The following is a 13111-nucleotide window of genomic DNA, read 5'->3' as shown; positions in this document are numbered from 1 at the left end:
ATAAAGAAAATTTACACTTGGTGATCCTAATCTAGATCCCACAATGGCACACTTTTCTGCATCCCACCACTTAGTCTCTGCTGAGACACATTCCAAAGGAGGAATATCTGTAAGAACAAGAGGTTTAAGATGTTACTGTGTTTTCCTTCTCCCTCTCCGTTCCTGTCACAGAGAAATACCATCCTTTTAGCGGGACTTCACTGCCTCTACAGCTCTGCTGTAAGGATGGAGCACAAGAGTGCTTCTTGGTTGCTTCCATGAAAAATCCTGATTTCTGATAATAAAGGAGGTGGTTTGAGATTAGCTGCAAGATTCTGCACCAATTTGGAAGAAGAGAGCTCATGTCATCCATTCTACTGACTGCTCTAGGGAGACAGTACATAGGCAGCAACCAGCAGCACCTTACTTTCCTCCAGGTGTTTGGTAAATTGAATGCTTGTCTAAATCTTGGTAAGACCTACCAAATTGCTTTTCAGTAACTCACATACTCTGCCACAGGTGGGCCCCATTCTTAACCAAGTAAACCAGCTTTAACTTTGCTGAAAGTTGATTTATGCTGGCTGTGGTCTTGTTCATTAATCCCTTGCTCCAGACTATGCTACTAATCCATTTGGAAAAAAAACCCACAGAAGCTGCTTGAACAGAGAGGGAAATGCAATTCAGAGTGCACAACTTTTATCCTGGCTAAGTCCCCAAGTTCCAAGGCAGGCATGCAAGGAGGGCATCACGTTTATATCATGTTTCAACTGTGACTGCATAGCTTGCTACGCTCAAGGGATTTGGCTAAATTGAATTAATTCTTCACTGTAAAGCCTCACTGGTGACACCCACGTGAAAAAGTAACTTTGTTAACATGAAATCAAGTGCTTACCAGGTTTTCCGGGCTGTGCAGCTCATGTGTAGTGGAAGCACAGCGAGTGATCAATGACTTGAACATGGCACCGACAATAATACCTTCTACACTCTGGGCTGTAGACTTGTTGTCCACTGTGGTGAAGTTATTCCCAAATCCAGCCTTGTCTGTGAAATTCACGTACAAGAAAGCCCCCTTGTTAGGAACAGTTTAAAAAAGATGGCTTAAAGATACATGTAAAGGGATTCAGATATGAGACAAGGGCAAGTCCCCACCTAATATCCTATGCTCAGTTCTCGCAATCCCACCCCACGAAAATAAAGCAGAAGGGAAGGGTAAAATAAATGAGAAGGATGAAATCTTCCCAGATATAGTTGTAGTATGAAAAAGGATTGAAAAAATCAGGATCACTCTGGCTTCCTTTTATCCACATCTCTCATTTAGAGATGTACAGAATAAGGCATAAAATTTGAATACCTCCAGCTTTTCTATTTACTGTTCTAAAGGACAAGAGATGTTGATTAAGCTGAAAAGTGACAACACCCGCAAAAAGAAAATCTTATGACCTACAGTAATGCTGTTCTTGCAAGGTGCACAAGGAGACCAAGCTCACAGAAAAGAGTCAGAAAAGAATTACACATTTATATGAATAACAAGAAACACCCCAGTTTCATTAGGTGAAAGAAAAGACTTTCAAAAGCTGCATGAGCTGCCATGCTTCAAAGCATGAGACAGTCAATAATTAATGAATACTTTGGGAAACTTCTTATGGGCATCTTCTTCACAAAAGCCTGCTATATTGAAATGCCTGAGATCAGAGGTAGGCTAATAGACTAGTCAGACTCACCAAGTGCTTCAGAGGAGCTACTCCTACTCTGTAAACCGTCATAGTTAACTGTTGTTGCATGCAGTGACCAAGCATTAATGTTTGGTCATTCTGATAGCACCTGGAATAATTTTCCTAACTTAAAAAAAAAAAAAAAAAAGTATATACATAGACACACGCTTGTAGCTGCAGGCACGTGATCTGTGTGTTCACGTTCTTGTTTATTCAATCTGTTCTTGCTATTTACTGCCTCACCTAAGGCACCACAGAGGGTTTTAATGCTCAATTGTATCTCCATTCAGAATAAACCCTGGATTAAACAGGCCATTCCAGCTGGCGCCTGGTCATGTCATGAAGCAGAAATCTTCCTGCCTGAGGCACAGTTGAATGAAAATACTTTCTTTGAAGAGCCGTGAAAAACAGACAGGATGAATCAAAAGAGAGGTCTTCAATTTCAGGTGCACTGGGTGATACAGGACCACTAGATGAGATCACTGGGTGGTCAAATCAGAAGAGGTCCAACTCCCCTGACCCGTACTGGCTGAGGATATGCTCTGTATATTCTGAGGATAGTAATTCACAATTTTTTTCTTTTTTAAAGGAAAAGAAAAGGGAATGGCTTCTTTCTGATGGAACAGTTTGGGAATATTCAAGTAAGAGTTTCTGATGCCAGCTATACTTACTGTCAGTGACTGGCTCCATGCAGAATCCCAGTAAAGCATGCAGGAAATCCACCACATTATTGAGAGAATCCCTGTTCACATAATCCCTCATGGTCTGCCGGAACTGCATCTTATCCAGTTTGTACAGCTTTGTGAGGCAGTTCTGAGCCTGCAACAATATCCATCAAATCACATCACACCAAAGTACATGTTCGAGTTTTGCTAATAGGAGCAGGGTATTTTTTGCTCTTGCTTAGCCAGTGCTCTGCTGTGCTGTCTAAAGTAACCTCCCCTACGAGCCAGAAGGTTTGGGTCCTGTTACAGAAGACAGGTTTGCCTCTGAAGCCAACAAGAAATTCAGCACAAGGAGAGAGTGCACCAGTATGGGTGCCACTGTTTGGAAGTGGTCGTGAAGTCACTGCCAGCCATGTCTCAAGGCCTCTCCTCCTCTCCCCAGCCTCAAGCTAAAATCTCACTGAATATGGATGAAATAGGAATGTATGACCTCAGTCAAAGCCTTGATTGTTCTGGATGACGTCAGATGTTCGGGCTACATCCTGGCACTTTCTACTGCTTCAGCTTGGGAAGAACCAAAAATGTAAGGAATCAACAGTGACCATCCACCCTGCCCTTCAATAGGGCATGAGTCTTCTGCTTCCTTGCAGCACACTAACACGCCTGCAAGAAGAGTGCACTCCAACTATCAGGAGCTGATGGAGCAGCCCAGCAGCAACCAGTCATAATCACCTTGCCTTGGTGAAACAGGTTCTTAGCCTCAGGCATCTGATTTTCAGCCTCTGGCTTAGACCCAACCCATTTGATGCACCTGTACCTAATGACCAATTTATATCATGCAAAACATTAGCTTTTTATTTAAAAGCTATTAATGTCAACTTCTTACCACAAAAGTATCCAACCTACTGGGACCCAATGTAGGCTGGAGTTAGAGAATCTGAAATACCAGCTCTATGGGAAACATGAACTGTCCTGCTACCCACAATAGGGTGCTTAACTTTCCAGTAAACTCAGACATGTGATTGTCCATGCAGTCAACACAAATGGTGCATGCAAAGCAGTTTGGCCAGACAAACGCACAGAAAATGCAGCAGACTTAGACATGTAGGAAAATCTTTTCCCATAAGGACCTCAATTCAATGAGTCTGATAAGAACCTTGGCTCCAAGAGACCTATTAATTTATGCTTAATGTTATGCATAGGCCTAAATGTTTTGCTGGCTCAGCTTGCACACAATGTAAAAGCCTAACCGACTTTTTGATGAATGTGGTATATGTTCAACCAGTACTCTGTGCAGAACCTTTCTACGGGGACCACTGGGACCTCCTTACCCCATCTTGTCCCACTGCATCCAGAACTAATGTTACTGCTGCAGCCTCCTCAGTACCCAGGAGTCCAGCTAACAGAATAATGCTGCATGATACAGAGGCAGCCAATCCATCTCTGAGCCATCTAGCTCAGATCCCTGAACCAAATTATAGCTCTCTTGGCATGGCTCAGGCTAACCAAAGCCATGGAGAAGCACCCGGCTCCCACCCACATCATGGATGGGCACAGTGTAAATTCTCATTACAGTCATTGAAAATGCTCCCTGCTGCAAGCACAGAAGGCAAGGAGGAGACATGTGCTGGAGAGAGCCTTTGAAAGGCTCCCATTTGACAGGGCATTGGACTGATCTCAGGGAGTCAAACTGTTCTGGATGACGTCAGATGTTCGGGCTACATCCTGGCACTTTCTACTGCTTCAGCTTGGGGAGAACCAAAAATGTAAGGAATCAACAGTGACCATCCACCCTGCCCTTCAATAGGGCATGAGTCTTCTGCTTCCTTGCAGCACACTAACACGCCTGCAAGAAGAGTGCACTCCAACTATCAGGAGCTGATGGAGCAGCCCAGCAGCAACCAGTCATAATCACCATTAGGAAACATGGACATAACTACACCTTAAGACTTCTGGATTCAGATATGCAACCCAGGATAGCTGCACCTCTTCTAAATAGCATACTCTGTTGGGATACCGTCAATATGAAAAATTACTTACACCAGCTCACACAGGGGATTTGCTCTCATGTATTTGTTCCTTCCCAGACAACCCATCCATTGGGGTGGCCAGAAGCACCCTGGGCCTCAGGTGCGCTCTTAGCAAGCCCCAGGGGCTGGAGGGTAACACGATAGCTGAAAATCTGCTATGGCTGGGCTGCAACACAGTCTGTGAGCTGGGGCAAAGAGCAACACGTTTACTGCCAATACAGAGAAAGCTACAGAGGGGGCAGACAGCAATCTCAGCAGCTGATGTCAAAAGTACAAAGGGGATGCTTTAATGAGCTTTAATTCTCTTACATTCTCCCGGAATACCTGGTGTCTCAGGCGATCTCCAGAGAGCCCTCGGTGTCCTTCTCCACAACCATAGGCACAACCCAGGGACTTCACAATTTTGATCAGCATTGTGAGTGCCAGCCTATGGGTGCTGATAGATGGGCCTTCGTCCTGAGGGTCACATAGGGAAAGATGGTCTGAAACCCTGGCACAACCACTGGCATTTAGTTAGCATTTTACTTTTAACAAATTGCTGTCCATTTCTCCTCTCAAACACTCCATACTGAGTTGTTACTCTTGAAATGTTTACTCCAGTTATTTTTCAAGTTTAGGGACCAGCCCCCTCCCTTTCAGCTCCCCTCAAAAAGTCATGCTATAAATGCAAAGCCCTGTACAAGCTGCTATGAATACCATTCAGTACTTCAAAAAATTCTGCCTGAAAACCAGTGAGCTGGCTTGCTTGAGCAGAAAAACAATTTTTTAAAAATGTCTTGGGTCTTATGCTACTATGAATTGCAACTTTGGAGGTCGGCAACAGCAGGCCAATTTGCATAGCAATATTGAAAAATCTATGATTCCTGGCCATCAAAGAAAACAAACTGTGCTCACACACTGGCTTCTGTTTTTCCTTATAAGTTATGAATAATAAACCTGAAAAAAATCATTGTCATTGAGGGTTTCAGGCACTTTGACAAGATATTGCAAATGTCCATGCAAGGCCCACAAACTCCACTTCTGGCAGCTACTTCGCTGGAGTAGTTACAGTGCTTGAATTCCCAATCATGTTTCTTCAGTGGAACCTCAAGTGAACCCCAGAGCAAAAAAAATTTGTCATTGTAGTGCAAAAAAAAGGAGATAAAACAGAAGGGCAGTTGCATACACATGCATACTCAGTCTTAACAGATCTTACAGTACATTCAGGAATTGTATAAAGGGAAGCAAGACAAACCTTTTCTTGTTTTTTGTCTTTCTTCTCATATGGCCCTCCTCCTCCACCACCACCTCCATCACTTCCACCTCCTCCACCACTTCCACCACCTCCTTCTTCTCCTCCATCTCCAGCTCCACTAACTGGAGGAGGCTCAAATCCACAAGCTGAACCAACAGAAGCAGCCCCTTTGAGCTGGAAGGATCCATCACTTGGTCTCTTTTCCGGGACCTCATTTTCTTTGTTCTCACTCTTCCTCCGAACCTTCTCTACACAGGGCACCACACCAAGCTGAAGTAAGCACTCCACAATGTTCAGTGCCACATCACAAATCCGGGAACTGATGTCATGGTTCAGGACCAAGTAAACAGCCTTCAGGACCACCTGGGAGATTCAAATATCATATTTAAAGTCAAGCTTATTTCCTTTCCTAGTACTATTTAGTGCCCGGAAATTCTAGTAACAGACCAGAGACTCATTATAGCAGGCACGGTACAAACTCAGAATGAAGTACACATAACCCTCAACCCCAAAAGCCTACAATCTAGGTGTAAGACAAGAAACCACAGGCTGGGCACAGTCAGGCAGAAAAGGAAACCATGAAATGACATCTGTGAGCCTGAGAACACTGCTTCAGTGCACCAGGAGCTGTCAAGTCATTAAGGGGAATGCAGAAAAGGTGAGTTTTAAGGTGCCTTTAGAAGAAAGGTGCTATCCAGTTTTATACTGTTTTATAGGGAACTTGGTGCATGCCCCAGGAACACAGCCATTACATAGTAACTCTTAAGATTTGATGTGTGCATTCCACATGCACATGCACTCCTTGGAAGGAGTAATAGGAGTTGCAGTATCTCAGAGGAGACTTTTATGATATGCACAAATGTATCTGACTGACCTTCATGTACTGCTGAGAGAAGTCATACAAAGAGGTGGAGGAAAAGCCCATCAAAACCCTGATCTCAATGGTACAGCTATATTGACAGAAGAGGGACCTGGCTTTCCTCATTCCTTGCCAATTACCGAGAGATCCAGCATGCCATTCTTGTGGACAAAGTTGTTGGTTCCATCAATGTGATCCGTATCCTCCAAGCAACTGTAATTGATGCAGGAGTCTGTCAGGCTCCGTGGGAGGTTGGCACATGCGAGTGGCTCATGGGGCATCTCAGGGATGGGCACCTGGTTGCAAAGCTTCCTCATGTGCTCGCTGAAGAAATCTGCATAGCCCACATTGAATGAGGCCAAGGTAGTGTTGAAGGTTGCCACAGTGATGGTAGAGATCTGGGACCGCACTGTAGGGAGGAAAATGGCTACCTGTAAATTTCCATCTCTAGAGTTATAAAACAGAAAACAGAGGCTGTGCTTTTTTATAAGAAGGGAGCCGCTCTTAATGCAGCTTGTAATGCTGACAGACAAGACAGGTTCCTAGTTCCTATCATAGGTACACGGAGGAAGAGCAAAGATTCATCTCCTCCTTTAGGCCAGTGTAAATTAGAACAACCCCAAGCTTGCTTTAGCAGTACAGTTCCATGACGGCTTAAGGTGATCTCAGTCAACTGGGCAGTTAAGTAGATCAGGGAGCTCAGCCAGCCTAAATTTAATCCAAAAGGGGGATTAGATTTGGCTAGCTTTGCTCCCTATATTGGTCCAGTGCCTGGTCTTAAAAGCAGCACTGGCCCTGCAAGGGAAAGAGGAAGGACTCTGCAGCTGATGCAGGAGTGAAGGTAGGGTAACAGCAGCACCAGTTTGGAACAGCTTTCTAAGTCACACCAGTTTGAAATATTTCATCATAACAGTTGAAAAAAATGGAGCAGTGTGTTCCTAACAGTACCTGTGACAGTCCAAACCATCTCCAAAATGCAAAGCTGACTGATGAGAAAAGCAATATGGTATCTAAGTTCACAGTGCTCAGAGAAGGGACCTCATGACATAGCCAAGCTTAACTTTAAACTGGTTAGCTCAGGTAGTGACAGCATTTTGGCTACACAGGCCAATTTTTATCAAGAATTCACCATGGTTTTACAACTGATGCTGAACTCCAGGCCATGACATTAGTAATTTCCCACACTTAGTGCTTTGTAAGTAGGTTTATACACCCTGTAGTGTAGAACCCTATGTGTCCCACAATGTTGATTGGACCACCTTCTGCCAGACAGTACAGTAACAGGGCTATGGAATAACAAAGAACTTCTATCTAAAGCTATTTAAAGTGTTTTAATGAATAAAATAATATACATTTAATAAGAATCTTCAAGCACTGACTCAGTGATGGACTGGTTATATTATGCAAATAACAACTTGCCAGAGCGGTGACTACATTTCCTCATAGCCTGTGCAACCCTGCCAGCACTGAACTGGCACTGTTTATTAGGAGAAATGTGCTAAGGCCACCCGCAGTACCTTGAACTAGGCTACAATTTGGTCAATGATCAGGGCAGGAATTAGCTGCCTGTAATCAGAGGATTACTTGCTGGCAAGTGTGACTCTTTAATGGCATTAACTGAAATTTGCATGGTAAAGATAATAATAAAGAAGGAATTAGGAAATTTTGGTCCTGAGCTACCAAGTTTGATGATTATCCAAGGGTACCTATTTTTTGTTTCACTAAGGTTTTGAAATGGGTAACAGAAATCCACATCCAAATCCTACCTAAAGTAACTTTTTATGTGTTGTATCTTTATTTCATTATCACTGATAGGGCTGACTGCTGGATGAGACTCACAGAGGCAGGGAAGGAAGACTAAGGACTCTTCATTTACATCCATGCATGCCTGCAGCATGTGCCCATGTGCCTGTGACTCCTCTTTGAGCAGCTACCTAGGACGTAACTAAATTTTCATCTCTGCTTTTCAGTGTGTCAGCCAGAAGAAATGAGTTCATTAGTAAACGTCTCCTGGCCAGGGGAAGTAGACAACAGATGGGAAATTATGAATGACCAGTACATTCGGATATAGTTGGTCACACAAAACAAAAGAAATATGTAATATTTGTACTTATTCTCTAACTACAGAACAGTTCATTCAAAGTCATAGACTACCACTAGAAATAGTATGATTTGTCCTATTATTCATATAGTTGCTGCACAATTGTACCTGGGGTACAACTAGAAAAACAAGCATTGCATATGACTACCTTTTAGAAAGTATTTGGCTAGGAAGCTGGTGTAGTGAGTGGGATTATTGTCCTATAGAACGAATGCAGGTCGGGGGGATAGACTCCATAAAATTGATCCAGGAGAAGAGCTTTGCCCAGGAGACACAGAGCAGAGATGAGGGAGATGTGCCCATGCTGGATTAGAGCTGATGCAAATCCATCCTCTCTCAGGCTATTCAGATTTGCTGTGCTAAAAGTGCATGGATCTTTGAGAGCTCCAAGGCCACAGCACATATCATGTTAGTGCACTTGTAGCCTCTTAGGTATGCTGCCTGACAGCTTGTGCAGAGACAGACTGTGCCATGCTCCGTGGGGTGTGTGATATCCTGCTCCCTCATCAAGGTTTAAGGTTGCACTTGCCACAAGTGACGCCCAATTTCTATGACCAGGTTTTGCCAGTAGCACTATGCATGAGGAAGAAAACAAAATCACTGTGTTTAGGCGGTAGGAGCAGTGCCAGCAAAGTGCTCTGGTGCAGAGAGCTCTGCTGACAGAGGACAGATTTCCTGTGCTTGGCTAACATTGTTTGACAAAGGTGGTGCTGCCTTGCCAACAGAAAGACTCTTACTTCTGGAGCAGACTTCATCCCACCAGGGGTTCTCCCATGTCTCCCATTGTGGTCACACTGGCATTGCTATTTCTGCAGAGGCCTCCAAGACAGATGGGCCCCAGGGAGACTTCGAGTGAATTTCAAAGCCAGGCTCCAATTTGGAAGCAGGAGATTTAAGAAAAAATGGTGATTCTCAGCACAATCCAACAGGGGACTTCGAAGGGGCATTAAATACCACAAGATTCCCTATGAAACCACTAAAGTTAGCAATACCAAGTTTCTGCCCAAACTTCATCTGTGTTGTGGTAAGGCGAAAAAAACCCAAACCCTGCCTTCTCCCTGCTGATGGCTGCCAATTTTTTTGACAAACTGCACAAGATAAACGCGAAAGATTTGGAACATTTTTCTACACAGAACAAAAAAACCTCAAGAGATGCGGAAAAAAAAAAAGGAAAAAACAATTAGTCATATACTCATCCATGGAAACAGTAACACTTCCTCAGCTTCTTGGATTTGATATTTCAGTGAAACGTTTCTTTCCTGATGTGTTAGATTTACCTTCTTTGACTGTGTTCTCTCCATGGCTGTTTGAGTGGTCAGGCAGATCAGACACCAGCGTGTGATGAGAGTGTGAATGCCTAGCGCTCAGGCTCTCCATCTCCGTCGCTGTGTCAGAGCTCCCCCGTCTGGTAAACCTTCCTAAGGTGAAGACAAATGGATGTTTAGTTTACTCATCCAAGAGGTGCTTGGAGGCAAGAGACAGTAGCTGAGGTTAGAAATTGAAGGATTGGAGTCGGCAAAAGTCAAGGCCTTCCAGGACCCTGTGAAGCAGAACCAAGCAAGTGGGATATCTTGCGGGGGTTCACTGACATAAAGACTGAATGTACAAACTCTCTGCAAGGCTCTTCCCTTCGGCACATACTGTTTTAGCTGACACCCACATTGTCGCCCACCAGCAGCTTCAGGAAAATAAGGTTGGTCAGTACTGAAAGACTCCACCCTTTGGGGCAGGTTATAGGAACTTGGTTTCTTCTCCCCTTGTCCAAAGAAATAAGTGTATTAGCGTGGGGAGTGCTAAAGCAAAGGAAGTTCTTCAGGAACACAATAAAATACAAATCAAAAGAACCTACTGAAAGAGGGGGACTATCTCTGAAGTAGGCAGGATCTGTTGACCATTGGATCTGAAATACATGATTTCACTGAGATATCAGAAAGAAAGAACTGGAGGTTAAGCCAGGACAAGAATCTGGAGCCCCTGAGATCAAAATTTAACAAACTTCTTGAGCTACTGAAGATATGGAAAGGAGAATTTGTATACTAAGTTTGTTATTCTTGTAAAAATCTGTAGAATGCTTACAAATCTTTAAGAATTCACCTGGCTAAGCTCATTGCCCTGTGTCCCAAAGACGGACCTGTTTACAATGAAGAGCTTACCAAAATGATGCTACCTAAGTTGGTGAAAATGAGGAGGCTCCGGCATGGCATTAGGCAATCATTTTGCTGCCTATCATCTCTAAGAGAGGGTGCCAGGATGAAAATCTATGACATTAAGAGTAAGTCTGTGAAACAGAAACAATGCCCACTCTTCAGTGAACTTGGAAGCTTGAAGGAGCCAACATTTAGATTTAAACACTGTATCTTTGCCATATCAAGACAGTGTAAGCCTCACTATCTGAGACAATACCCTATTTATTTTGTATCCAACATTCCCTTGAGGAAGACTGAATATTTTCTGCCATACTCCTAATGACCATATCGCTGCCCTTCCAGAGACTTCTCTTTAAAAGAAGAGGGTGCAACCATTCCCTGAATCTATTTTAAGCTGCAGTTGTGCAATGCTTGCTACCACTCAGGGAAAGTGGTACAGACATCACTACAGGTTGCTACAGTAGCTATTGTTCCAGTAAAGATTGCAGTTTTCAGAGAAAAAAGTGAACTAAAGCGTAAGTCATTCAAGGTCTGCTGTCAGCAGTTGCCACGTCTACAAACAGGTGTGTAATGCTGCAAAGCCAAGGACATAAGGTGGAATAGGATGGATGAAGAAATACAGAGCTTCTTTTGTTCTCTGAATGTTCAGGACAGGAATGACATGGAACCTGGGGCAGAGATAACAACATCTCACCTAATATGGTGGTTTGCCATCCTCCTCTCTCAATGCCACGCCGGTCCTCTCCAATTCCAGAGAAACTGCCGAAGGAGAAAGTGCTGCGAGTGGGTGAGACATCCAAATGGTCCTCATGGAGGAGGAAGGGCACGCCCATCCTTCGCTGCCGCTTCTTCCCAGTATGGTGGAAAGGAATTGACCCTTTGCGCTCACGCTCCCTGTCCTCTTTGCGGCTCTTAAACTGCAGGAGGTAGAGGAGCAGATACAAGAGCAGGTAGAGGCTCTGAGGCATGGCAAACTACCATTTGAGGGAAAAAGCACAGATGTGTGGCCCAAGTATAACCTTCCACTCTGAGCTTTTTATCTTGGCCATTTACCTTGATAGCAACTATCTGCACTCTGGGACCATATGAGTATTTAAAGGAACACAGTCTTGCCCTAGGCTGGGATGGATGCCCTTGTATAATTTTAGGACATCCTCAGACCACGAGCTAGATTCATAGAATCCACAAAACTCTAAGTATCTTAGATGGTTGCAAACCCAGAGCTCCATGAGGTAAAAACATTGGAATCATAGAATGGTTTGGGTTGGAAGGGACCTTAAAGATCATCTAGTTCCAATCCCCCTGCCATGGGCAGGGACACCTTCCACTAGACCAGGTTGCTCAAAGCCCCATCCAACCTGGCCTTGAACTCTTCCAGGGATGGGGCATCCACAACCTCTCTGGGCAACCTGTGCCAGTGCCTCACCACCCTCACAGTGAATATCTAATATCACTTCCTTCCTAATATCTAATCTAAATCTACCCTCTTTCAGTTTAAAACTGTTACCCCTTGCCCTATCGCTGCATTCCCTGTTAAAGAGTCCTTCCCCATCTTTCCTGTAGGTGCCCTTTAAGTACTGGAAGGCTGCTTTAATAAGGTCTCCCTGGAGCCTTCTCTTCTCCAGGCTGAACAACCTCAACTCTTTCAGCCTGTCCTCATAGGAGAGGTGCTCCAGCCCCGATCATCTTTGTGGCCCTCCTCTGGGCCCGCTTGAGCAGGTCCAAGTCCTTCTTATCTTGGGGGCCCCAGAGCTGAACACAGTATTTCAGGAAGAATTCACTGAATTAGCTGGAACTACAGTGAGCACCAGCACTTAAAAATCAGCACTGTTTGAGTACCCTCCTGTCAGGCATTTTTAGCAGGACAGTTATTTCAATAAATATTTCAATATTGTGTTTGGAATGTGCATATAAAAACCTATGTAATAACACACAGAATCACTTCCAATGAAAAGAGATGTCAATCTCACACATGGCATGAATATATAGTCCAAGCAGATCTTCAGCTGCTACTTAGCAGGACATCGAGGTGCTGAATCATAGGTAAATTAAAGTACAATTTTCTTCCACTCACCTTTTTGAAGATGTTCATCCCCAGGTCTGTGGAAAGATCTGGAACTGCTGGTCTACGCAAGTTGGTCAGTGAAACCTTGGAAAATGCCTCTGTGCTTAGTGATTTTTCTTCCTCATTACATTTCATTGTAAGATCCTGCAGCTCCCAAAAGAAGACATTAAGCACAAGGAGAAATAGAGGATAATCAGCTTTAAAAAAAGAGCTACTTCCAAGAGCTGTCATAGGAGCACGGTAGAGGAAAAGGACCTTCAATTCATTACACGAAACACTACTCACATATTTAAAGAAAAAAATATGAACAAACAAACAA

At 43.9% G+C, this 13111-nt stretch overlaps 1 protein-coding gene across 2 annotated transcripts in view; it reads right to left on the bottom strand.

Moving 5' to 3' along the window:
- Positions 1-13111, bottom strand: part of UNC80 (unc-80 homolog (C. elegans)) — a 132306-nt gene that overhangs the window by 95336 nt on the left and 23859 nt on the right. The window contains exons 9-16 of one of the 2 annotated variants that reach the window (XM_010583247.1): positions 12802-12936; positions 11422-11644; positions 9858-9998; positions 6620-6888; positions 5621-5983; positions 4696-4842; positions 2363-2510; positions 872-1020 (exon numbers count right to left, since the gene is read on the bottom strand). In XM_010583247.1, the coding sequence (XP_010581549.1) occupies positions 872-1020; positions 2363-2510; positions 4696-4842; positions 5621-5983; positions 6620-6888; positions 9858-9998; positions 11422-11644; positions 12802-12936 (1575 nt within the window). The remainder of the gene's footprint in view (positions 1-871; positions 1021-2362; positions 2511-4695; positions 4843-5620; positions 5984-6619; positions 6889-9857; positions 9999-11421; positions 11645-12801; positions 12937-13111) is intronic. The other variant, XM_010583248.1, reaches the window with a different exon arrangement.

The sequence above is a fragment of the Haliaeetus leucocephalus genome, unplaced genomic scaffold (assembly GCF_000737465.1).
Source record: "Haliaeetus leucocephalus isolate CR32 unplaced genomic scaffold, Haliaeetus_leucocephalus-4.0 Scaffold880, whole genome shotgun sequence".
NCBI classification, from domain to species: Eukaryota; Metazoa; Chordata; class Aves; order Accipitriformes; family Accipitridae; genus Haliaeetus; species Haliaeetus leucocephalus.
This window is presented reverse-complemented; position numbering and strand designations above follow the sequence as displayed.